Source organism: Abramis brama (genome assembly GCF_963993115.1).
Source record: "Abramis brama genome assembly, chromosome: 24".
Classification (NCBI taxonomy): Eukaryota; Metazoa; Chordata; class Actinopteri; order Cypriniformes; family Leuciscidae; genus Abramis; species Abramis brama.
The window spans coordinates 26,278,558-26,305,670 of NC_139986.1; the positions used below are offsets into that span (position 1 = coordinate 26,278,558).

Sequence of the window (27,113 nt, forward strand, 5' to 3'; positions counted from 1 at the left end):
AATGTTGATGATTGTTTATTATCAGAGTTCATCACCTCAGCAACAGGAACGGTGAAGAACCCACAGTGATCTCTACTGCATCATACACAGTCAATCGTGGCCTGTGGGAATTTAAGAAATATTTCATCCTAAAATAAAAAAAATGACATTATTTACTCACCTTAATGGTTGTTTCTTCCATGGAACAATGTTCAAGCATTAAATTAATACTGAAAGTAGGCTGTTAAGCTGCAAAAATGGCTAAAAACTTACTGTATGTTTTGCGTATGATTGTTTCTCAAGAACAGATGAGAATAAATTCAACGAGAATAATTTATTCAAACCTCTTAAGCAGAGCTTATGTATCATCATATTCATCAATTATTGTACAGAACAATAGAAATATCTGATATTTATATATATACTTTAATTCTGCATTCATTTCCATACACACACGCACACATATATTCATATATATTTCCTTTGTTTCTAATTCCTTAAATATATTTTCAAATGAAATGGAGTTATGCTTTACTCCTATAAAACAACCACCACCGCCATCACAAAACACACACATACACACACAGTCCGTGTTAGTGTGTATGTGTGTGTGTGTCGGTTAAAAAGAGCGCACTTAAGCAATATAAACGATGGGTTCTTTCATTGTGTTCTGATCTTTGGAAGACTGATTCTGCTTATGGTATTAAAATGCTTACATACTTAATCCTTATATGGTTATTATTGGCAATACGATGACTGTTTTTAGTGCTTAAAGTCAACACGAAATAGTTTGTAACCCATTTTTCTTTCATAATCCAACATATTTTCCGATTTAAAAAAGGACATTCAATGATAAAAATGTAAGGCAAGGTTTGATTTTATCTATCGCAAATTGATTGGATGGTGAAAAGTCACTCGACATAACTGATGGTTAAAAATAAGAGAGCTTGATTACATTTGTTTTCTTTGGAATAATGTGCACTGGAAATGTGTATTAAAAAAGTAAACGGGGTCGATTCTGATTTCATGTTGACCTTAATCATCATATTATCAGATGAATCAAAGCCTGTACGTCATGATGCTAAAATATGCACAGTAGCCTCTTTTTTATCAATATAATGATATAATATTACTAAAATTCATTACACTTTTTGATATAGTCATCCCAAAAAACAATGAAAGAAGTACATTCTTTGTGTGTCTCTGATTGGCTGAAGAAGTTTGCCCATCTGGCTTCAGCTGAGATGACAAACATTTGCTCAGAACGACGGAGACGATGACTTTAGCTTTCACTCGGCAAGAGTGTTTGAGTATTTCATAGCACTTCTCCTTTGCAATCATCCCCATCTCTGTCCTTCAGTGGAAGTCTTTCCCTTTCATCCCAAGTGCTTTTTGTCTAACCACATTCTTTCTTTCTTTCTATCCTCTAACTAGTTCTCTCTAATTCTCCTCTAGCTCTGAGTCGTATCATCTCTCATGCGTTCGTTCTGCCCTTCAGAAGAAACAGTGGAGACAGAGAAAGCAGAGGAGAGCCTAGAAAACATGGAAGGGGGAAAGGAGGAAAAGAAAGGAGGCAGAGCATGAGGTATAAGAAACAAAAGTGCTTGACCATCTAGAGACTAAGATGAAGAATTTGGCATTCAAAAAGCAATTAGTTACATTAGTGTGCAGTATGTAATTATAGGGCATGTGTCAGTTGTGCAATTTTAAATAAATGCCATGTTTAACAAAAGGAATGAGATGCAATTCAATTGATTGGTGTGTTCTTAATGGAATATGAAAAATCATAACTCAATGCATTTATAATATACACTACCAGTCAAAGGTTTAGACACACTTGACTGATTTTATGTTTCTTTCAACCTGATTTATGGTTGACTTTTGATCTAAAAGCTTCTCTCTGTTTAAAACAAAAACAAACAAAAAAATAGAACTACACGTTTGCATGTGCATGAAAACAAAAATGTGAAAACTTATTTAGTCACTACATTATATAAATATTTCCATTTGTATTATCTCATACTTTACTATAACTCTAAAAGTAGAAAAAATTACATAAAGAATGAGAAGATGTACAAACTTTTGACTGGTAGTGCAAAATAAAACGTATACATGAAGGTCACAGTCTCAAGAAATGGGTTTTGTGATCAAATTAAGTCTTCCTTAACTAATCTTCATCTTAAGCATACAAAAACATTGAGGGCAGACTATTTATTTGTCGAGTAAAGCTGCAGGCAGAAATATCCATGCAGAGCTAATTTTTAATGAAATGGTGGACCATTTTTAGAAAAACAAATGTAAAGGCTTTTTTCCAGTTTAAAAAATGATAATTTCCCCCTCACTTCTTCTGTCTAGTTTGCTTTCTAATGTCCTTTTGCTTGTTCATCAGATCCTCGTCTGAATCTACCCTTCATTTCCCCTCCTTTTCTCATCTTCCTATCTCACCTGTCCGTAAGTCTCTTAAGCGCGCGCTCAATGTTCATGCGATGTCCGACCCGACTCACACCCAGATCCAGGAAGTCCTCTTTTGTCAGAGATGGCAGGTGGGAGCCATCAATCTCGTTGTCGAGAAAACGTTCCCGGTGCTCTGCCAGATTCAGGTAAGTCAGCCAATCAGCAACATCATATTTGCTCCAGTAGGGGAGGGGCTTAGACACAAATGGCTGATTGGGTGGAGGAGGCGTTAAGGGCGGGTAGCCCATACAAGATGGGGAGGAGCCTCCAGACAGGTAGTTGGTAGGGGAGAGTGACCTAGAGACAAGCGCAGGGTTAGGAGGAGCCACCGCAGATGGGAGCGGGAAGAGAGGAGAAGTTTGGGGGAAAAACTGGTCTGAATATTGATGGGCGACTCCCAGTGGGGGTGTTAAAGGGGGTTGGATTTCAAACAGAGAGCTGTAAAGAGGCGCAGATGGAAAGAGAGGGAGCGAGGATGGACGCGGAGGTCCAGGCTGCGGGTGGTCCGAACAGGAAATGAGGGGACTGGGCGCTCGACGGCGCTGAGTGTATGAATGAGATTCAGAACGCCGCAGCTCTGGCCCGGAGAACTGAAACTCGGAAACTTTTCCACGATACTTAGAGCGAAGTTTCGGAGACAAGGGATAGGGGGAATAGGATGGAGAGAGCGGTGTATAAGAGACAGAGGAAGGTGAGAGGGGCGCATGAGAGAGAGATATTGGAGAAATGGGAGGATGAGGTAATGATGGAGGAGAGAGGGGTGCATGAGCCAGGGAAAGAGGAGAGAGGGGGGTATGGGGCAGTGACGGAGGGGACAAAATACCGTGAGGAAAGGAAATAGGAGAATTAGATGGTGTCCAGTCTTTGAGAGGGGATGGAGCTGGGGTTGGGGTTAGAGGTAATGGGATCGGGATCGGGATCAAGGCTGGGGTTAGAGCTTTTACAGGAAGAGGAGACGAAGGTACAGGGTTCAGAGCCACAGCGGGGCAGTTAGATGTTAAAGAGTTAGGGGGCAGGTTTGGAGAGAAGGAGCGTTGGAGAGACTGAACGGAAGCAGGGATGATAGGTGCACAGCCAGAGGAGGGATCACCTGGAAACCTGAGAAAGAGAAAATAAAGGTATGTAAACCAGAAAAAAGGTCATCTATAAGATGCAAGCCAGTGAAAAAGTTCACCACAACAATGCTAAGGTGATGTGTGTGGTTGCAAAAGAGAACTGAGAGGTTTTAACTTGGGTTGCTATTATTTGAGGTATCATTCATGTCCAGAGGCGTAAAGTCCAGGTTCAGAAAGTAAAAGTCCTCCTCAGTATTTTGTTCCAATCACCTGGATTTGCTAATTAGCACAGTTTTTCAGCCAGGAGACAGAACTAATTAGTGAAATCAGCTGGCAGAGTTCATGGGTGGAATAAACATATGGCAGGACTTTTACTTTCAAACAGGGTAAGTTCCAGGATTTGTTCAAATGATTGTTTATTGAAAAACTGGTTGCATGCGTTAGTTTATCCAGACTGTATTTGTCTATAATTGTGACTTCATTATCAATGCAAAAATTCAGGTAATTTCAAATGCTGTACTGTATTATTAGTAAGAATGTGTGTCTATGTGTGTGATTGTTTTCACAAGATGTCTCACCTATGATTTGGCGGCGGTCCCTGACCCTGCCAGCCACCAAGCTGTTGTAGTTTACTGCTGAGTTCATTTATGATGCTGGCCTTAACATTGGAGAGAGGAGAGTTCAGACGTCGATCCATAAACGCTGGAATCTTCACTTCAGCATCACCTACTCTTCCCTGTTCTTGCTCCTCCTCTTCCCTTGACCTGTACATGTTGGGAGCAGTGCTAGCCTGCCGCTGTAGCGGTGGTCCGGTTCGCCCATTCTGTGTGTGTGCGTGGTATTTTAACATATTTTGAGTGTGTGGTTTAGCTAGTGGCTGGTTTGGAGGTTTGGATTTATGAATGTGCGGTTTTTGTGTTTTTTGAGTGAATTTATCGGTGTGAGAAAGAGACAAATCCAGGGACATCCTTTGGTCTCCTTTGAAACCATCCCCTACTATCCCACTCTCCATACTTTCTCGCCTTCCTTCCCTCTCCTTCTCTTGGCCTCCTTCTCGATCCATTATTTCTGCAAAGTTTTCCATGTGATGATCACTGATGCTGTGACTCTCCAGTTCCTCAATTCCAGAATCAACCACAGGCTCCGACCAATCACGCCCCTTAAGTGCCGGAGGAAGTCGATCACTTGCTATAACTGATGTACTTTCCAAAGGCATAGTTGTGGTGACGGTCATTACAGCAGCAGGTGCAGCCATGGTGGAATACGACAGAGACACATTAGTGTGACCTTGGTGTTGATAGAAAAGTGGTAGAGGTCGATGCAATGACATAGGGTCAGATGAGGAGGTGGTGGCTGGAACGGAAGGGGAACTCGAAGGAGGGAAAATCTGAGGAGAAGGAAGAGATGGGGAGAGAGCTGACTGAGTCAGATTGGCCACCTCACTGTCATAAGATGTAAGACTAGAAGTGGCAGAGTCTCCCGCTTGTGGCGAGGATAAAGGCTGGGGTTGGCCAGTGTTTGGGTGCTGGGAATAGCCAGAGGGTTGAGACTGAGGAGGGTTTGCAGGAGGTATTTTAGGACACAGCTGTGGAGTGAGGATTAGAGAAGACGGTGGGAAAAGATATGGATGTACCACAGCAGAAGGATGGATGGGTGTCTGCTGTGAGTCAGCATGCATGTTGTCTGGTAGGGACATGGCATCTTGCGGGGGATTGGAAAGCATTTGCAGGGACTGTTGGTCATTGAGTGACTGAGATCCTGACAGCTCCTTCTGTTGTTGTTGTTGATTATATTCTGTTGTTCCATGGGTGTCTATTTCTATTCCATTTGCAAACTGTATAGGGGGAGGTAGGGGCTCTGCAAACACAAACTCATCATCCACATCCACAGATGGAGCAGGAGGTGGAAGCATCATCACATCGCCACCCTCTCCAACCCTTAGATTTCCCCCCATCTTCACATCCTTCTCTCCCTCCTTTTCCATCCCACTCTCTCCCATCTTCGGTCCTCCCCTGTCATCCTGGGAATTACTGGTGGGACTTTTGTCAGCTGTGCCGAGTTCACTCTCCTTATCTATGTAGGAAGGCCTGCGGGGAGGAGGCTTGGGCGGTATCCTCTTGTGCCCTTCTCTCTCTCTTTCCCGCAGGTAAGTGTGGTACTGATTGGCCCTGTTGTCCCTGTCCTGAGGGTGAGACTGGTACTGACTGGCTTGATTATCTGTAAACCGCACCTTTGGTGTCCCTCTTTCCTCTCTATCCATAAGGTTCTGTTCATTCCATTCCAGGCTCCCCGTCCCACCTCCAGTCAATCGCAGCATTCGAGGAGACTGGGGGCGACTCTGTGGGCCTGGCCCACCTGTTGTTGGAGAGGCACCACTAAGGTAGACTGAGGTGTGTGATTGGTATATGTAGAATGGAGGAACGGGCTTTTGGTTTGTAGGGGAGACTGCAGAAGGAAAAACTCCAGTGCTGGACATCTGGCGACCGAAGTGCCGTTCCTCTCTACGTGTACGGTGGTCGTCTTTCAGCGCTCGCTCACGTGCTGCCAGCGCGAGTCCAAGCGGGCTTGTTGGGTCTAGAACTTTCCCCGTTAATGGGTGGATGAAGGTAGTGGCTTGATGAGGTGTAGCTGATGCGTACTGCGGCAACCCAAACGCAGGCGGCATGCTTAAGGCATCACCAGAGATCAATCCCTCATCAATAGATTTAGAAGAGCGCAAACGAGAGGTGGTGTTGGCCTCCAGTGGAGTTTGAGCAGACTCCTTCTCATCTAAAATGTCCTCCTCAGAGGAGTAGTAAAATGAGGCGCTTTTCCGACGGGAATCACGGAAGCGTTCACGTTCCCGCTGTGCTGTGCTCCTGCCCAGTGTTTCCAGTTTACCTGGGATATTAGGTGGTGGAGGTGGAGTGGGCGTAGGAGCCATGACTGGGTTTTGAGGCTTTTCCTCTTCCTGCTCTTCATTCATCTCAGGAGACAGTTCTGTATCCTCACTGCTTGCACGGCTACTGTGCCCAGAGCTGCTGGTAGATGGCGCTTTAACAATAATCGTTGGGATTGAAATGGAACTTTTCTGCAATTTTTCTCGGCCTGCTGTCTCCTCCACCTTGCGCTGCTTCACCAACAGCCCCTTCCCACCTTGCCGACTTGCAATCTTAGCCACCGCTTGCGCTTGGTTACGCTGTGCGGTGGACTGTTTGGCGCCCACATCAGAGGGAGGTGTGGCGTTGCTATAGCCACGTCTCATACCACCCATTCTTGCTCCTCCCATCTTGCTGGTATCAGTTTCAGCCTGTAAAACACAATATTTCTAAGATTTAATACTCTTTTCGTGGAAATATATGTAAAGGAAAACACAAGAAAGAACAAAGCCTATGACCGATGCCACTTCTTGGGACCTTTGACCTATGGTATCAAGCTCTTACCCTGCGGTTGGGTGGGACCCTGTGCTGTGTCTGGGTGTGAGGCGGGTGGTGTGATGGAGGCAGAGGAGGGACAGCATAAAAATGTGTTGGTGCTGCTCTCCTATCTGTGTGGCCACCGGCAGACAGGGGCGGCTCAGGCGCTGAGGTGTCGGGTGGAGGGGGAATGTCCTCTGGTCCAGGCACAGAAAGACTACGGGACAACTTCATAGTAGGAGGATGGAGATGTCCCCTCTCCTCTTCTGTAACTCCTTTGGAGAGAAGACATGCAGAACACAGTTAAATAAAGTTTGTGCAATTCACCAACGACAGGTCACGGCTACAGAGGGTCACTTGTGGGGTTTGAGACAGCTTCTGTACACAGTGGAAGCAGAAATGAAAACATTTAAAAAATGGTTTGATGTTAATAAATTGTCATTAAATATAAATAAAACTAAATTTATTTGATTTAGTAATAAAAAAATAAATACAAATGTCCAGATCAGAACTGAAATGACTGAACTAGAAATGGTAAGTGAAATTAAATTCTTAGGTGTCATTGACCACAGTTGGAAATCCCACATAACCTACATAAAGTTAAAAATTTCAAAAACTCTTGCTATCCTGTCCAAAATAAAACACATTCTTGATTCAAACCCTAAACATACTGTACCAGTCTCTAATAATGACATATTGCATAGAGATCTGGGGACATACAAAACAACAATAAAACCAATTGTTATTTGCAAAAATGCACAATAAGAATTATAAATAAAACAGATTATTATCATCTAACAAAAAAGCTATTCAGAAACTCCAACCTATTAAAATGTAAGGACTTAGTAGAATTTAAAATAGCCAAAATAATGTTTAAAATAATAAATAATAAATAATAAATTTCCAGACTTTGTCCAAAACCTGTTTCAGATAAAATATACTCCTTATGAGCTCAGAGGAACACTCAATGTTCAGTAAACCACAGATCAGAACCAACGTCAAACAGAGATGTCTGTCTGTTCAAGGGGTTAAACTGTGGAATAGTCTCGATGATGAACTGAAAACATGTAAATCCATAGGTAGTTTTAAGAAATTATATTTAAAAAAAGATATATATATATTACATTACACAAAGCTGAATGAATTTAGCTTCTTCTTCTTTTAGTCATTCTTTATGTACGCAAGATGACTTTGGTGTTTGGTGTTGTGTGTAAAATAAAAGAAATGTAAAAAGGATCGGCACAATAAGCATAAGCTTCAGCTGACACCTTTTCCATCAAGCAACTTTTACACCGTTATTTAATTTTCGTTTCAATGTTTGCTTGTAAATAGTTTCTTTCTTTCTTTTGAAGTTGCTAAATAAACTAAAACCGAAATAAACTAAAACTAACTAACTAACTAGCATCCGTAATTGTAATTGCGATTACAAATTTGATTAATTGTGCAGCCCTAGTTACAGTGCAACTGAACTAAAGAAATGGATTCAACACCTTCTGCATTTAAACTCACCCATGGATTTCTGACGCATCATCATAGCACGCTGAGTTGAATGGCCTGATGAAAACTGGGCTTGGTTATAACCATACCCAGACCCTGATGGCATCATGCCAACACCTGATTGTTCAAAAGTTTGCTGTGAACAAAGAAAAAAGACTGATGGGATTAAATATTTATCACATTTCCTTGCTGCCTCAGTGAAATACGGATTACAGCACTATATTCACACTGCTTGTAAATGTACTTTTTTCAGCAAATGCAGCACAGAGGTTGTTGCACTCTTACACTTATTACCAGGTGAAAAGCCTTACTAACACAGCTTTTCAACACCTAAGATTGGGCTAACAAACGTAAATGATCATTTGTAGCAATATACTATAAAGAAACACTTTCTTCAACCAAAGCTACTAAGTTTCAAAGCTGTGTACTGTATATAACTCCTTTGAAGCTTATCTTGTAGCTACTTTTTCCAACAAGTAGCGGTGGTTTTTGATGTCATGTGCTACTCTACAGCGGAGTAAGCTGATGCAATAATCAAACAGGCTTTTCCAAAGTTCTCTCTCATGTATAATGTTAGAAAATCCTATTCATTCTAGTGACTTGTTTTGTTGGGATGGTTCACAGATTCGAGTCTCTGCACAGCATTTTAGATCTTCTTTTTTTATGCTGAAATATTTAGCTATAAATATAATTGCTGTTCATTACAATGTTTTTAAGGTAGTTTGTTAAAGTTTATGCTGGTGATAAATGACAAAAGATATCATCAGTAGCTTCACTTCCACTTTTTCAAATGAGTAGCTTTAAATTATGAGTAACTTGACAAACTAGCTTTAAAAGTAGCTTCAAAACTGTCGAATCACTGTTAATCAGTACAGAGATAAATGAAACCGAGATGTTACCTCATTAGCGTTTAAGCCCTTGTTTCGTTCCTTCTTGCCCCCATGACCTCTGTGACCCTGAGAGTCTGATGTGCTAATTGTCTGTTGAGCAGCGGCTAGAATCTCGTCCAGCTTATCTGGAGAACGAAAGGAGAAAAAAAGACGCCATTCATGCTATAAATCATGAAAACATATTTATTGCCATTTGGTCTTTTTATTCAACAGACTGCCAGACTGGAGTTGAAGCCATGTGCATATATCATAATATACATTAAAATATATTTTAAGATATAAAGAGAAATGTATAGCAGGAGATGGATATAAAAGATGTCATAATAAAAAGGAAGACTTCTTACTAAGGGCCATTTGATAGACGCTCTTCTTCTTTTCTGGAGCTTGAGAACTCTCTGAATGATCTGAGCATAGAGAAAAATCACATTCAAAAAATGTGCAACTTCACACACAAATACACAGAGACAGTTACACATGTATCTGACCATAATGATCCAAACAAACATCTTACAAGGCACATTCATACATCCCAGAGAAACTTTCATGAATAGCTCTTACAGTAAATGCCTCCCATATGATAGTCGTGCTAACTTGAGGCAGTCACAGTACACATTTCATCATCATCATCATCATCATCATCATGCATTTGATAACTGACATCCACATACCCATTAAAGCAAAATCAAAAGATAAATCACCTGGTTTCTTCCATGGGGTGGCAGCTGTAACAGAAAGTGAGTAATCTTACATATGCAATAACTTCCCACAAGTGCACGCTTTACTGGAAACTATGGTGACAATGTAATATTTTTATATTGAGTTATTTTTGTATCATTCATTTAAATGATTCCCTTGTAACAGTATTAACACTCATCAAGTATGTTTCTCAAGTTTCCAATCTATTTTGAGTTGTCATGGTAACAAACTGAGAAGACGACTGACAGCCAACAAACATTGTAACATGTTTTCATTGTCGTTGACCAGAAACACATTTTATAACTAATAAATGTAAATCACATACAGTTGTTCGTTGTTTAAAATCTACCACAACCTCTGGGTAGCACATGGTTAAGTTAAAAGCACAGCGTAATTTATATTACTACTACTACTACCAACAGAATAATAAATTCATATCCTTGAAACATTTTATATGAGAAGACAGATGAGATTAAACAGCTGATTTCATGAAACATGAAAACTAAGATATATTTAATCCTTAATTCAGAAAACATAAGGTTTTTTTTGCTTATTAAAAATGAAGCCTGTTTTAAGTTTCATTTTGTTTTTTCACTGTGACATTTTCATGACAAAAATATGTATAATGTACTTTGTTTTTAAATAGTGAAGTATTTATACATTATGGTTGTGAAATACAAATATCGTTTAAAAAAAACTTTCATCAATGCAAATCTAATGATGATAATAGCCTTGAGAAACATTGTGAATGAATGAAAATTACAAAAAACTAATGTTTAATTGCTACAAAATTATATATACACACACACACACACACAAAAGTTGTTTTTGTGGCAATTAAGTACATTCTTTTTTGTAAATAATATATATATATTTTTTATTTTGGTGTGAACTGTGGATAGTTTTAGGTCATTCATTCTAAAATAATAATATAATGGTTCAAAAGGACAAGAGATTGCACAGACCTTTCTCCACTGTGTGCAAAGAAGAGAGAAAAATAAGCACATTATCAGTCAACAAGATGACAATGCATGATAATAAGTTTTGGGATAAAACTGCTTAATATACTAACATGTATTTCATGCATGTATATGTATGTAAGGTGAGGATATGTGTTTGTGAGATTGTACCCATCTCCTCCAGTTCTGAAGTCATGGATTTGGAGCGCAGAGCTATAGCCGGAGGGGTCAGCCGCTTACTTTGCTGGGGAACTAAAGGTAAGGAGAGAGCGCTATTAAATCAAATCAAAAACTGTCAGTGCCATTCATTCATACTCCCACAGACACATCAACAGTAAAAGCAGACCCTGACCTTTCTTCTTAGGCATTTCCTCCATCTCAGGATTTCGTGCAACCATGACGACCTTCACCATCAGACTGTTCCCGCCCTGGCGAATCATGTTCACCACCTGCCGGTGACCCACCTTCACTACATTGATTCCATTCACCTGTGAGAAAACAGCGATAATGGCGACACTGTACTTTGAATCAATATTAACATAAAGGGTTAGTTCACCCAAAAATGAACATTCTGTCATTAATTACTCACCCTCATGTCATTCCAAACCCGTAAGACTTTCTGTCCCTCCATTGACAGCTACGCAACTACCACTTTGATGCTTCAAAAAGTTCATAAAGAGATCGTAAACTTATCCATATGAATTGAGTGAGAACATTAATCAACTCGCAAATCAGATATGGTGAACGGAAGCTCAAGCAATTTCGCTTGACGTGTGAGAACCAATGAGGTTCATTCTCGTGTTACGCATCACGTTTGAGCTTCAGTGAGAACCAATGAGGTTCATTCTCGTGTTTAGGGCTGTAATCTCCCAGTCGATTAGTCGATTATTTGGTTGATACGTTCTTGCTCGACCAAAATTCTGATTGGTCGATTTTTTGCCGCGTTCATTTCATTAGTTTTGCCGCGTTCATTTAATCAGTTTTTACCTATTTTTTTTACAGTCTATGGTTTTGCCGCGTTCATTTCATCAGGTGGAAAGCACTAATTGCTAATGGGGGTGTTTTCAGAGCACCCCTGTTTCACAGGTAACAGTCTGTCTTCAGAACACCCCCCTTGTTTTCACTTCTTTTGGATTAGCCCAACCCACTGGAGAAGAGAGACAGATTGAAGAAAGTAGGCTACTAGAAGGTTTGCTGAATATTATTACTTGATCTGGTTTGTTTAATAAACATTCTTTTTTTATTATAGTGGACGTGCCTTTTGTGTTTAAGAGTAAAAGCTTTAAGTTAATAGTCTACTCGTGTCTCAGCCGCGAAGCTGAGCTCCTATGTTCAGCCTTGCTCTATGCGAGCTGCAATGAAATGATAGTGTCTGTCAGTTGTTATTATAATACATATGACAAAAACAATTGTCTAAATTATGTTGCATATTCCTCAAAAGTTCTTGTGATGATATCACTAGTTGACAACATAGTACTATTTTCGGAAATCATAGGCTATGATATTGCGCGCAGATGCACGTGATACAACGCTGCAGAGCCGACAGACTCGTGTGTCAGACTCATTTCAGTGCAAAATAATTAGGTCAAAAACGATTTAATATACTGCAAATATCCTACTAGTTTTGTGTTTATTTATAATTCATTTAGGCGGACAACAAGGCTACCAAGTACTGTAATGTCATTTTTAGTCGATTTTTAGTCGAAAATTTCAGGACTTCAGTCGACCAAGATTTTCTTTGGTTGATTACAGCCCTACTCGTGTTACGCATCACGTTTGAGCTTCAGTAAGAACCAATGAGGTTCATTCTCGTGTTACGCATCACGTTTGGGCTTCAGCAAGAACCAATGAGGTTCATTCTTGTGTTACGCAGAACGTTTGGGCTTCAGTAAGAACCAATGAGGTTCATTCTTGTGTTACGCAGCACGTTTGGGCTTCAGCAAGAACCAATGAGGTTCATTCTCGCGTTACGCTGCACGTTTGAGCTTCAGTAAGAACCAATGAGGTTCATTCTCGTGTTACGCATCACGTTTGGGCTTCAGCAAGAACCAATGAGGTTCATTCTCGTGTTACGCAGCACGTTTGAGCTTCAGCAAGAACCAATGAGGTTCATTCTCGTGTTACGCATCACGTTTGGGCTTCAGCAAGAACCAATGAGGTTCATTCTTGTGTTACGCAGCACGTTTGGGCTTCAGTAAGAACCAATGAGGTTCATTCTTGTGTTACGCAGCACGTTTGGGCTTCAGCAAGAACCAATGAGGTTCATTCTCGCGTTACGCTGCACGTTTGAGCTTCAGTAAGAACCAATGAGGTTCATTCTCGTGTTACGCATCACGTTTGGGCTTCAGCAAGAACCAATGAGGTTCATTCTCGTGTTACGCAGCACGTTTGAGCTTCAGCAAGAACCAATGAGGTTCATTCTCGCGTTACGCTGCACGTTTTAGCTTCAGTAAGAACCAATGAGGTTCATTCTCCTGTTACGCAGCACGTTTGAGCTTCAGCAAGAACCAATGAGGTTCATTCTCGTGTTACGCAGCATGTTTGGGCTTCAGTAAGAACCAATGAGGTTCATTTTTGTGTTACGCAGCACGTTTGGGCTTCAGCAAGAACCAATGAGGTTCATTCTCGCGTTACGCTGCACGTTTTAGCTTCAGTAAGAACCAATGAGGTTCATTCTTGTGTTACGCAGCACGTTTGAGCTTCAGCAAGAACCAATGAGGTTCATTCTCGTGTTACGCAGCATGTTTGGGCTTCAGTAAGAACCAATGAGGTTCATTCTTGTGTTACGCAGCACGTTTGAGCTTCAGCAAGAACCAATGAGGTTCATTCTCGTGTTACGCAGCACGTTTGGGCTTCAGCAAGAACCAATGAGGTTCATTCTTGTGTTACGCAGCACGTTTGAGCTTCAGCAAGAACCAATGAGGTTCATTCTCGTGTTACGCAGCACGTTTGGGCTTCAGTAAGAACCAATGAGGTTCATTCATGTGTTACGCAGCACGTTTGAGCTTCAGCAAATGATTTGTTCTCGTGCGTCAAGCCAGTTCGGTTTAACTTCTGTTTATGTTCGCTAAACAATGTTGAATATGTGAATAAAAGCCTAAATTAAATCTGTTCATCATATAAAACAATCGAGTCTCTTCAGAAAATTTGGACTAAACTGCTCAATTCATATGTATGAGTTTTACGGTCTTTTTATGAACTTTTTGAAGCGTCAAAGTGGTAGTTGCGTAGCTGTCAATGGAGGGACAGAAATCACTCAGATTTCATCAAAAAGATCTTCATTTGTGTTCCGAAGATGAACGAAAGTCTTACGGGTTTGGAACGACACGAGTGTGAGTAATTAATGACAGAATTTTCATTTTTAGGTGAACTAACCCTGTAAGATATTTTGTAAGATATGCAACTGTTCAAAGATTTGGGGTCAGTAAGGTTTTTCTTTAAATACTTATTACTTTTATTCAGCAAGGATGCTTTGAATTGATCAAAAGTGACAGTAAAGACATTTATAATATTACAAAAGATTCTATTTCAAATAAATTCTGTTCTTTTTAACTTTCTATTCATCAAAGAATCCTGTAAAAACGTATCACGGTTTCCACAAAAATATATAAGATGCTGAAAATTCAGCGTTGCATCACAGGAATAAATTACATTTTACAATAAATTCAAATAGAAAACCGATAAATTAAATTGCAATCATTTTTTAGAATATTTCTGTTTTTGCTGTATTTTTTATCAAATAAATGTAGCCTCAGTGAGCATAAGAGATTTCTTTCAAAAACATTTAAAAAATCTTACCAACCCTAAACTTTCTACCTCATTATTCAGTTCAAGTGACTTTCACGGTACACATAGCTTTACAAAGATTGTTTTTAAATAAAATTATATTTGACAATTATATAAGAAAGGAAATTTGATTTGCAGTTTAGAGAGAGAGAAACACAAGTGGGTGTCTTAAGCATTATCATCAGACTTGTTTCAAAATGATTCAACATGATTCACACTCCACATTAACCAGCCGGGAACCGTGAGGTGAAGGTGTTTGCTAACAGGCCGAAGCGTCTGGAGATGCATCAATACAAATATATTTTGCAATACCAAATAGTCAAGATGGCATATACAGGGTACACAAGCTCCACGTCATCTTCTCTTGCAGAATCAAATTAAAGTCAGTAACACAAGTATCACAGTGAGGCTTATCACCTCAGTGTAGGTGTTAAGATTTGTTCAGTCTTGGGTTTAACACCTCACAGACAGGAGGCTACACCGCTAAACTCGTTTTGGCTTTGCGTTCAATCTGTATTTGTATAACTCTTTATCTAATAAAATCCGTGCATTTATTGTCTAAAACATGGTTGCATCTAAGGAGGCGAGCTCTTTGCTGACCTCGATCAGGAAGTCCCCCATCCGCAGACCGGACCGCCACGCGACGCCCCCCTCGTCCACAGACTCCAGATACTGCAGAGCCGGAAAGGCAGGAGTCGGGCTGAACTCCTCCACAGGAGTCTGGGCTAGAGATCATAGATCACAATCACAGATGAGATCTGTCCATGTCATGATGTGCTGCTGTTATCAAACCAGAAAAGAGCTCGATGATGTCCATCACTCACCTTTGGCCCCTCTGAGCACAAAACCAAAGCCTTCATTGTCTTTTTTCTGCAGAAGTACAGTTTTCTCCTTTATGATGTAGTCACTGTCAGAGAGAAAAGACAGAGGTGTTTCGAAGCTCGTGTGAAAGACTCACAGACATGCAGAAGCTCATTTTATCAACCTAGAATCAAAATTAAGAAATTATTTGTCATCATTTGAGAATATCACTCTGGGTTATGATCGTAAACTAAAACCAAAAAATAAAATAAATAAAAATAAAAATATTTTAATTCAGTTAGTTGCCAAAGCCAATAAATAATTTAAAAAAAAAATGTACTAAAATGACTATACCTGAAATAAAATTAATAAAAACTATATAGACATATAAAGCTAATAAAAATGACAAAAACATTACAAAATAACTTTAGTAATTTTAAAACTTAACGAAAACAATATGCAACAATAAAATAAAATCAAACAAAAAATCTAAATATTAATATAAAAACTAGTAACTGGAATTACTAGTATAAGTACATTAATGATACTAAAATAACACAGTTCTGAATTCACAGGAAAATGTAGCTGTTTTGTAAACCTTTTTTCGATTTTTAACCGTTTCAAGCACGTTAATCATCTTGAATCAGTTACAGCATAAAGTGGTCAAGCTGTGGCTGGTAAACCAGTTAAAGTACAGCTTTCATTAGGTATTGACCAGCTTGGACCGGTTAGAAACAAGCTGCCATGTTCCAAAACACAGCTTCTATCTAAAGCTCAAAAATAGATTTTGAAATGTCATATATGTTGGATTTACAGTAGCAACGATAACGTTAGTAACTATGGTATTTTGGCGGACACTATGGTTACCATGGTGAATGTATGAGGGTTTGTAGGCTAGAAGTGTGCAGTTAGTTCAGAGCAAAGACAATGACAGTTACAGGCTAACATTATGTTTTGTCGGCTCAGCTCTATCATTTTGAACACTGTGTGTTCTGACTGCGATGTCAAGGCAAAATATCTTTGTTCTGATGCTTGAATGCCTCCAGCTGAATTAATGCTACAACGTAAAGCCTGTACTCTTATCAGCTTGCAAGAATTACCACAGGGATCAGCTGCAACAAATTTAGATAAAAAAAAAACCTTTTCCAAAAATATACAGTTTCCCTAATGTGAGTAGAATGTCATTTAAGGTCAGGATGTTCAAACAATGCTGCGATAGGAACATTTTTTAGAACATTTATCTAGCATAATAACCAGTTGCTGACATGTACATCACCTTCACATAATGTTATCCAAAACAAATGTGAAACATTCTCCATTATTAGCTTTACGTTAGCCTATGTTGATCAAAATGGATCTCAATTTACTAAATCAACAAAAAATGACTTTATAGTGCCTGTGAGCTCTTTCCATTAGCTAAATCTGTAGTGATATTACATTCTTTATCTTCTTCCACATGCATATAGATAAGATCCCCATAATCCTGGAGATCCATTATGGATACAGCACAGTTAGCTATTTAAAATTTGCATATTTATCCCACATTCGTTCAATCAAGGAGCATCACAACAAGCAAACAAATTAATATTCAGATTATCAAGTGTTGGAAAAATAAAACAAGTTCAGTTTCTGTATATAAAATTGACAATTTAACACCTTTAACTTTACGAAAAAAAAAGTTTGCTAATTTTCTAGTGGTCGAACCGTCTCAAATTTTAGTCCGACACAACAGCAAAACTTTCCAAATTAAACACCGTTCTGAATGGCATCATCATCCATCATGGATACAGCACACGACCCACAGAATTGGCAAACACAAGGTTTAACACATCGGACAACAAACATATCAGATGATCCTGAATGACAGCGGAAAATACTGTGATGCAAAATGACAATTTGTTAACAAGAGTTTGGAAAGAGCAACCATCCGTTTAAATGCATCATTATACTGTACTGAGGTACTGTACTGTACTCAACTAACAAATGACACACTTTAGACTTCTAGTTCTTACATAAAGCTAATTATAAACACTTATGACGAACCCGAGTCAAAACCCTACTATAAACAGAACATTTTACAATTTTAGATGTCAAAAATCAGATTTTTCCAACCAAAGTCAATCCCAACATTTTAAAATCCACCTAGTTATGCCACATTTGTTCAATCCAGGAGCATCACAAGATGCTAATGAAATGATATTCAGATTATCATCTTCAGTTCAGTTTCTGTAACTGAAGATGATTACAATTTAACATCTTTAGCATAAGCTAAACGTTTTTTTTTATTATTATTATTGAAATTGTGATTTTCAAATACAAAATCCTCTCACGTGACAAGTTCGCTCATTTTCTAGAAGTTCATCCGTCTCGAATTTTACCAGCATTTTCCTACTTTAACACCGGTTCTGAAAAGCATCATCATATCGCATCTGTGTAGGAATGACAGCGGCAAGGACTGTGATGCATAGATGACGATACGCCAGGAATACTCACACACATTCATGCCGTATTTGATCAACCCCGAAGGATCGCAACTTTCTATGATGCACACTTTCACACATATATACACCCATAGTGACTCATACCCCTTTCAATGAATCACAAACACACATACATGTCACATGAACTCATTTGAAACACACGCACAGCAGGAAAAGGTTTTCTGATGTGTCGTTCCTCCATCGTATGTACAATGACAGACACATTCACGACTCAAATGCACACGTATAGACGCATACACACACGCACAGAAGAGGGATCTGATTACGATTAAAAGAGCAGACTGTTCACACACACACACACACACACATAGATGATATATACTGTATATGAAAACATTGATTCTGCTCAACAGTCTGTCTGCTACCTCTTCAGAGCATCCATCTGCCTCTCTCGCTCTCTCTCGCTCTACCTCTCTCTCCGCAGCGACAATAAAAGAATGGAGCAGCCGATACCTGTAAATGAACCAGACGCTGCGGTTCTGGGGACCGAGCGAGGGCCATGAGGATGAGAGGGAGAGAGGGAGAGACAGGTCTTTCTCTCCGTATCCCCCCATTGCCATGTCCCCCCCCTCCTCTGAGTCCTCCTCCTCTCCGGCCCCTCGTCTCTCAGCGCACACACAGCCAGAGGAGGAGAGAGAGAGAGAGAGAGAGAGAGAGAGACACCGAGCAAACCTAGAGCCTACATGCTTAAGAACGAGTGAGGAGGAGGGAGAGAAAGGGAGGGTTTAACAGAGCTCACATTCAGTCACTGCGACATTCAGAGAGAGACAGAACGAGGAGGGGTTGTGTGAAAAGAGAGGAGGGAGAGAACGAAAGAAACAAGTGTGGGAGAGAAACATGCTTTAAAGGAATAGTTCACTCAAAAACGAGAATCTTGCACTCGTTTCAAACCTGTATGACTTGTGAAACGCTGAGCGTTCACGCTGCTCTTTCATATAATGAAAGCATATAGTGAGCAAGGGCTGTCAGAGTATCTCAATTGACATATACTGTGGCTTCCTGAAGCCATAAGATAACTTTGGATGAGAAACAGAATTAAATCTTAAGGGAAAGTTCAATTCTGTCATCATTTACTCACCCTCAAGTTGTTCCAAACCTGTATGAGTTTCTGTCTTCTGCTGAACACAAAAGAAGATATTTTGAAGAATGTGGGTAACACAGTTGATGGACTCCATTGACTTCCATAGTATGGAAAGAAATTCAATGAAAGTCAATGGGGTCCATAAACTGTTTGGCTACCGAAAATCTGTAAAACATTTTTGGAACATTTTACATATGTGACCCTGGACCACAAAACCAGTCACATGGGTACATTTTTTGAAATTGAGATTTATGCATCATCTGAAAGCTGAATGAATAGGCTTTCCATTGATGTATGGTTTGTTAGGATAGGACAATGTTTGGCTGAGATACAACTATTGAAAATCTGGAATCTGAGGGTGCAAAAAAATCGAAACATTGAGAAAATCTCCTTTAAAGTTGTTCATTTATGTTGGTGATTGTGCAGCATTCACTCACAAAAATAAATGTTTTATATATTTACGGTAGGAAATGTACAAAATATCTTCATGGATCATGATCTTTACTTAATATCCTAATGATTTTTGGCATAAAAGAAAAATCGATAATTTTGACCCATACAATGTATTGTTGGCTATTGCCACAGATATACACGTGCAACTTATGACATTTATCAACACTCAACACATTTATGCTTAGACTCTTTCACTCAAAGCGACTTACTTTGCATTCATGGTACAGATATTTTTATAATGACTTGTATATTGATTGCTTTCACGATACTTTTATGGTACATGGCAAAAACAGACCAAAAAAACATTATAAAAGCAGCGCAAATGTTGTTGAATGCAGTGCATTTTTCAATGACGCAAACACAAATGAGATTTCAGAGCTTTGATGGAGGAATAATAAATCTATTCCTCAAATGAAGCATCATATGACTTCAGAAGACTGTGGATATAGTGAGAATATATACTACTGTTAAAAGGTTTGTGGTCAATAAAAGTGTTATTATGAAAGAAATTAATACTTTTAATCAGCAAGGAGGATGCATTAAATTGATCAAAAGTGACAGAAAAAAAAACATTTATACCATTATATACCATTCTTTTGGACTTTCTATACATAAAAAAATCCTGAAAAAAAAAATATCAGTTTTCACAATAATATGAAGCAGCACAATGTTTCCAACATTGAGAATAATCAGAAATGTTTCTTGAGCAGCAAATCATCATATCAGAATGATTTCTGAAGGATCATGTGACACTGAAGACTGGAGTAATGATGCTGAAAATTCAGCTTTGATCACAGGAATAAATTACATTAAAATATATTACAATAGAAAACAGTTATTTTAAATTGTAATAATATTTCACAATAATACGGTTACTGTTTGATCAAATAAACGTAGCCTTATTGAGCATAAGAGACTTCTTTCAAAAACATTTTTTTTTAAATCTTATAAAAATCTTTGGGTTACTAAGAACTGCATAAACATTCCTCACAAATTGCCCTGTTTGGACAGATAAAAAATAACATAGTACAGGTTTGGAACGACATAAGGGTGAGTAAATGACAGATTTTTCATTTTTTGGGTGAGCTACTCCTTTCATACAGTACTGGAGATAAATTGTGGGATATTGATGAGTGGGTGAGAGAAATGCGAGCGGATACTGGTATTCATCGCACACACTCGGCCTGCATGGCAACAGATGATCAAGACAGCTTATATGTGCACGGACACACACACACCCATGCATACATACGCAATTAGTTGTACACAACCTATACACACTATTACATATTCACTGGAAACCAAGCCTTTTCAGCTGATGCACCGTGTGTGAGAGAGAAAGAGAGAGATCTGAGCAGAGAGACAGCAGTGGCTCACACCGCATGTGTTAATATTCCACATGAGAGCCACAGATCCAAACATTGTTGTGTAATTTTTTGAAAGTGGCTGTGACATTTGCATTCCCGTCTAGTGGAGGCAGAGACTAGCTTTTTGCACCTGCCAGCAAACGTTTGAAACAGGAAGTAGCAGCTAATCTTTCTTATGGTGAATCCATTTGACAAAAAACCATCAACAGATTCTATTGGATCAACATGTACAGTTTAGTTTGCACAAACACACACATACACACACACACGTACACATAGGTGCACACATAGGCGTGCACACACACACACACACACACACACACACACACACAAAAGCACAACCAAAGCGAAACCACGATTCAAGTTCAGTTTTTAACGTATATATTATGTTAACAAGGAGAGTTTTATTCCGATCATATATTTCTACTGTACCTAAAGTATTTAGAAATTATGGAATATTAACTAACATAAGTTTGGTGTCAGTCAATTTTATTTTGAAAGAAAGAAATGAATACTCTTATTCAGTAAGGATTCATTAAATAAATCCTGTTCTTTTGAACTTTCTATTCATCAAAGAATCTGGAAAACAATGATCACAGTTTCCACAATTATAATGCATATTATAATGATTTCTGAAGGATCATGTAAAACTGAAGACTGGAGTAATGATGCTGATACTGTATATATAAGATTGTAAAATAATTTCTACATAAGTTTGTATATATTATTTGCAAATCATTTAATTAAAATATAATTGTTAAAAATATGATCATATTATTTAAATATAATATTATTAAATATTAAATACATTTGATAATAGTAAACCAGATAAATGTCCACTTAATTCAAACTGAAATATTCATATTCAATTGCATTTAACATTGAAATATGTGAATACAGATTTTGTTCTGTCCCCACCTGGGCACTTCGAGGCCATCGTACGTTCCTACTGTGTAATGACGAAACAGTTTCCTCTTCACCTTCTCACTGCGGCTCTCTGAAACACACACACACACACACTCCGACTGTTAGCACATGTAGGCGTGTATATCTGTGTAAGTGGAAGTGTGATGTATTCAAATTGATGTGATTTTGCATATTTGTGTGTCGTGCGCATGAAGATTATGAGAGTAGGCAAACCACCACAGGGAAAAGCTCTCGGGGACATCCTCAAAAAAGAGAACAGGAGCCATAAAGGATTCATAAAGAAATTAAATTAATTCACTGTTGTGTTTCAGGATTACGGTTACAAAGTCCCAACAGCGGGAGTTATTCTCTGTTATTATCTGAACTCCCTGAAACGCCTCCATTGTAGTCTTGAGTTTTCTTCCGGGAACAAACACGTCACAATATTCCTCATTTAAATAATTCATATGCAGAATAAAGGGGCGGGGCCTGGTTGAGTTAGGCCCCAATCACACCGAACGCGTTTTTTAGGTTCGAAAACGTTTTTTATGTTGCTAGGCAACCACCAAAACAGCTGTCCTGTCAGTCAAGTAGACGTCATATTAGACTTTTATAAACTTTATTTATTTTCTGTTAACATTGTGGCAGTTACTGCGTTTTTTATGTTGCTAGACAACCACAGAAACAGCTGTCCTGTCAGTCAAGTAAAGTCATATTAGCCTTTTATTAACTTAATATTTACTTTCTGTTAACATTGTGGCAGTTACGGTTCGTGAAGTCGTTAAGCTCCTGGTAACCCGCGACAGCCACCACAAGTTTATCCTCCATCATTGCAGTCTCTGGACGTTCAAAGCAACTGTTGCTTTCGTCACTCCAACGGTAGGCCCGCCTCTCCATTCATCCGATTGGACAGTGGAAAAAAACGCGATGACGTTGGGCGCTTTTTCTGCTTGGAGTTGCTTTTTTTTCAGCTGCAAAAAAGCTGCAGGCGGTTAAAACGCGAGGCGCCCGGGCCGCATAAACAGCGTGCAGAACAAGGAAAACAATTTAAAAAAGGCGCCTCTCACTGCAAAAAACGCGTTCGGTGTGATCAGGGCCTTAGTTAGTAGTGTGTTGAAACTGGTGGTTATGGTAAGGGGCGGGACATTTCCCAAACATGCTCGAAGCGCTTGACCAACCACATCACACTGATCCAGCTGACCAATCAGAGCACAGTGTGCTTTTCAGAAGGAGGGGCTTCATAGAGACAGGAACTAAACAGAGCGTTACTGGCAGACTGGGAAGAGAGGAGCTGCAACAATGGAGAATATGGGGAAATAAAACATTCAACATTCAAGCAGGAAAACCTGTTCTAGTAGAGCACAAAAACAACATCAAAACTTTGTAAAAGGGCATAATATGGTCAGTTTACTTTAAGTACAACATAAGTTCACATTTAGATAGGTCAGCAGAAGATGTTAATGTTTCATAGGTCAGAAGAACTAGCATTCACAGTTTTGTTTAAACTGTCTCAGATGTTTCTCCTACTCCTTCTACTGTTTATCTTGAGAGAATTTGATGAGAAACGTTTAAGTTCATATCGAGATCTTTGACTTTTCTTTCCAGGACCTCTACAAACCTGAGCACTGTTTGAGACCCTGTTGAGACTCAGAAAAAAAAAAGTCTAATTGATTTCCACTTTTTCTCTTTGTTGTCTAGGTAGGAGACAATTGAGATATTAAAGAGAGCTCAGGTGTGTGTTTGTTCGTATACACTACCTGTGTGCTGCTCCTGGTTTTGGGGCAGCACCTCTTCTACACATTCAGAAGGAAACCAGCCAGTGCGGCCCTTCACTGTTCCTTCCCAGAATCCTCCTTCACCGACGCCCAACACTGAGAGCGAGAAGAGTTTGACAGTGCTTTAGTAGATTTAAATATTTAACGTTAACATTAATTGGCTTTGGGAATGCAGTTGAGTGAAACTAAACAGGACGAAAATGTACGATTTTTTCCATGCATTTTTTTATATATATATATTGACTCGAAGAGAACGACATAATGAGAAAGATCATCTGACCTTTGACCTTGTCCCCTTTGCTGAAGCTGATCTCACGCTCGCCGTGAGCAGAGTGAGAACGTGTCGCCACAAACACGCGGCCTGGAACGGCACTGTAGAGCCTTTTCCTCTGACCTCCGCCCCCTCTACAACCGACACACACACACACACACACATACACACACACACACACACACACAGACGGATTACAGTTCCGTCACTGTTCACTAACACTAAAACTATTAACTTGTTAACGGTCATCTCCCTTTTTTGAACACAAATCTGACCTCAAATGGCTGTAGTTAATAAATGCTTTGGAATACAGACCAGAGGTCAGTCTATTTTTAAAGACACTTAGATTATTGCAGAAGTGAAAGTAGCTTCAAATAATGAAAGTGTAAAAATGTTACAGAAGTTTAAGTTTACTCTAAAGCAAATGAACTGAACTAATATATATTACTAAATAATTTGGACTCTAAAATTGCTGGAAAGTCAAAGCCATATGTCAAATTAAAAGTTGATATGACAAAAATTGAGCCTGCTAAAAGGTTTTGAAGTACTGTGTCCAATGTAATGCAACGTCAAATTTCAAAAGTTTTCAAGGGATGAATTTTGAGTGTTTTAGCTTTTGAATGATACCTAATTTATGATGATTTCTAAAATATGTGATAGGGGAAAAGGGCAATAAAAGTGTCCTGCTACCAAAACACTGACCGTTAACAGTCTAAAATTGTTTTCGGTAATTCAAATAAAGCTGAAATAAAATAAAATAAAATGATGAAAAACTTAAACTTAAAAATTTTTGAAAGTGAAATAAGTTTAAGTAATAAAAATATAAAAAAATTAAATATATATAAATTAGAGCTACTGTATATAGAAATATAAAAAAACTAGACAAAAATACAAACTTAAACTTAGAAACTTAAAAGCAAATTAAAATTAAAAACTAAAATTACTAAAACTGAAATACAAAATCTGATAAAATGACAAAAACATAATTTTTGAGACTGAAAATATTACAATAAAAGTTAATAAATACTATATTATATTATATTATATTATATTAATACTATATTATATATATAAAGTTCTAAAATAACACTGGAAAGACAGAAGAATACAAAAACACAATAACATGCAGGCATAAAGTTGTATCTTATCCAAAGTAATAGAAAATGGTGTAGGCGGGTGACTTTGTGCATTAGAGCCCATTTATAATGTTGGCTTGGCTTTATTTTATAGGGTAAGTTTCCAAGGATTTTGTGCAGGAATGTGATTGTCATAACTCCTTAATATTTGGATACCATCCATTATTGAACACCATGGGACCAAACCACCATACAAAATGATTATTTCTAGGATGTAACCAAATTTTCAAGACCAAATGTAAAAGTATCCCAGTCTAGTCTGAATATATTCTAGGTATACTACTGTACAGACTCCATAGAATGAAGGTTTTAGCCAGATGATTGATTCTTTTACACAGTAGACAGTGTTTGTTTCTAACCCACTGAGTAAGAATTAACTCAGTATGGCAGCGGAGCTTTGGCCAGAAGCCTAACAGTGCAAAACAGTGAGTCAGAGCTTCTGTAATGGTAACATAAGAGAGCAACAGAAATCAGTGCTGACAGTTAGCATGTAAAAAACCCCACAATGATAGAGGTAAGGGTCTAAACATGAATTAACACTTGAAATTTGATGTTTATGAACAGCAAATGTCTCAAATGTCTATAAACTACACTCTGAATCTATGGGTGAATATAAATGGCTGATCACATTTCACCCCAAAAGCAAGAGAAATGACATTTTGCTTAAAATATCATGGGAAAAAATTAAAAAGAAGCTATTTTTAGGGCCATTAAAAATTATCATGACAATTAAGCCCATTTCCCTTTCTCATTACTGTAATGCATCGAGACATTTTACTTTTTAATTATTATTTTTTTTGTAATTTCCATTATTCTTAATTGCGATTCTTTTTAGGTCCTCATTATCATGTTTTGTTTTATTAAAAAAATACAACTCAGCATAAATAAAGGCAATATAACAGAAGCTACAGTTGATAAAAAGATTTATCAAATCATTAAAATGTAAAAAAAAAAAAAAATGAACATGCAAATATTTTGTTAAGTTATTTAATTTATGAAATTATTAAAATATTAAATTAAACTCTCAGTGGGTTTGGAAATCCCTTTATTAGGAAAACTTGGAGAAAAATTTGCTAATTTATTATGAAAATAATGTCGATGTAAAACAAATTTAACTTAATTTTAAGACTTAATTTGTTTTGACTTAATAATTGTTTTGATTTTGGTTTGAAATATGACCCGGAAGAGTTCCTGACAGCCTGAGATTGTTTAGTCACCAAAGACATGTTTATCAGCATGGAAATCAAACGACGGGGTAAAAAAAAAAAAAAAGGTAATTACAACCCAGAGGCATCCTGGGAAATTCATTTATTAATTTATGATGCCCTAAGGTGATTCTCATTTCCATCGGTTTGAACTTGGCTTTAAAAAACAGCTCATCCTAGCAGGAGTCGCTCTTGTTGCGTGTGCTTATGGCCTGCTGAGAGCCTGATGATTGATTTTGCAGCACAGGCTGAACTGTTTTTCCAAGACCGTAAGATTTGTGCTGTTTGTCATGATTTGCTGTTTGCTTTACACAGCATTGGTAAGTAACTAGCCTTTGCAACTAGCATTTATATTTTTCAGTATTTTCCACAAAACAGTAGCTTTTCCATAAATTAGCTACTTCATGTCATCAAACTTCATGTCAAGCATTACTAAATCTGATTCATTATTTGAAATAAAACTGAATAAATATTATATATATATATATATATATATATATATATATATATATATATATGTTAGATGAAAAACTTAAACTAAATTAAAATTATAAATGTTGCCTTGGCGATTAACTGAAATAAGTTTAAGCTGAAGCACTAAAATTACTAACTGGAAATAAATTTTAAAAAACTAAAACTAAACCTGAACTGAAAAAAAAAAATCAATTAAACCTAAACCTTTATTTTTGAAAAACAAAGACGACAAAAGTACATAACAAGATTACTAAAAAATTTAAATTAAACAAAATTTAACAATAAAGCTAATTCAAAATATCAATAAAAACTATAATAGTGAAATTTTATGCATTATATTATTATTATTATTCTACTCACTTTCTATAATTTTTTTATTTGAAATATATTTGTATGTATTTATTTTTTTCAAATTTTTATTATTCACTCATT

The 27,113-nt window shown here is 38.0% G+C and overlaps 1 protein-coding gene across 3 annotated transcripts in view; it reads right to left on the reverse strand.

The window, feature by feature from the left end:
- Window positions 1-298: 298 nt before the first annotated feature.
- LOC311075619 (SH3 and multiple ankyrin repeat domains protein 1) overlaps window positions 299-27,113 on the reverse strand; it is a 68,633-nt gene continuing 41,818 nt past the window's right edge. For 2 of the 3 annotated variants that reach the window (XM_084103141.1, XM_084103140.1), the window contains 15 exons: window positions 23,876-24,000; window positions 23,578-23,691; window positions 21,833-21,911; window positions 15,536-15,618; window positions 15,312-15,436; window positions 11,278-11,413; window positions 11,097-11,177; window positions 9,969-9,992; window positions 9,615-9,674; window positions 9,280-9,395; window positions 8,393-8,516; window positions 6,911-7,158; window positions 4,067-6,777; window positions 2,425-3,531; window positions 299-1,512 (listed from right to left, as the gene is read on the reverse strand). In XM_084103141.1, coding sequence (XP_083959267.1) covers window positions 1,431-1,512; window positions 2,425-3,531; window positions 4,067-6,777; window positions 6,911-7,158; window positions 8,393-8,516; window positions 9,280-9,395; window positions 9,615-9,674; window positions 9,969-9,992; window positions 11,097-11,177; window positions 11,278-11,413; window positions 15,312-15,436; window positions 15,536-15,618; window positions 21,833-21,911; window positions 23,578-23,691; window positions 23,876-24,000 — 5,215 coding nt within the window. In that variant the 3' untranslated portion in view covers window positions 299-1,430. Of the gene's footprint in view, window positions 3,532-4,066; window positions 6,778-6,910; window positions 7,159-8,392; window positions 8,517-9,279; window positions 9,396-9,614; window positions 9,675-9,968; window positions 9,993-11,096; window positions 11,178-11,277; window positions 11,414-15,311; window positions 15,437-15,535; window positions 15,619-21,832; window positions 21,912-23,577; window positions 23,692-23,875; window positions 24,001-27,113 lie in introns of all 3 variants that reach the window. The other variant, XM_084103142.1, reaches the window with a different exon arrangement.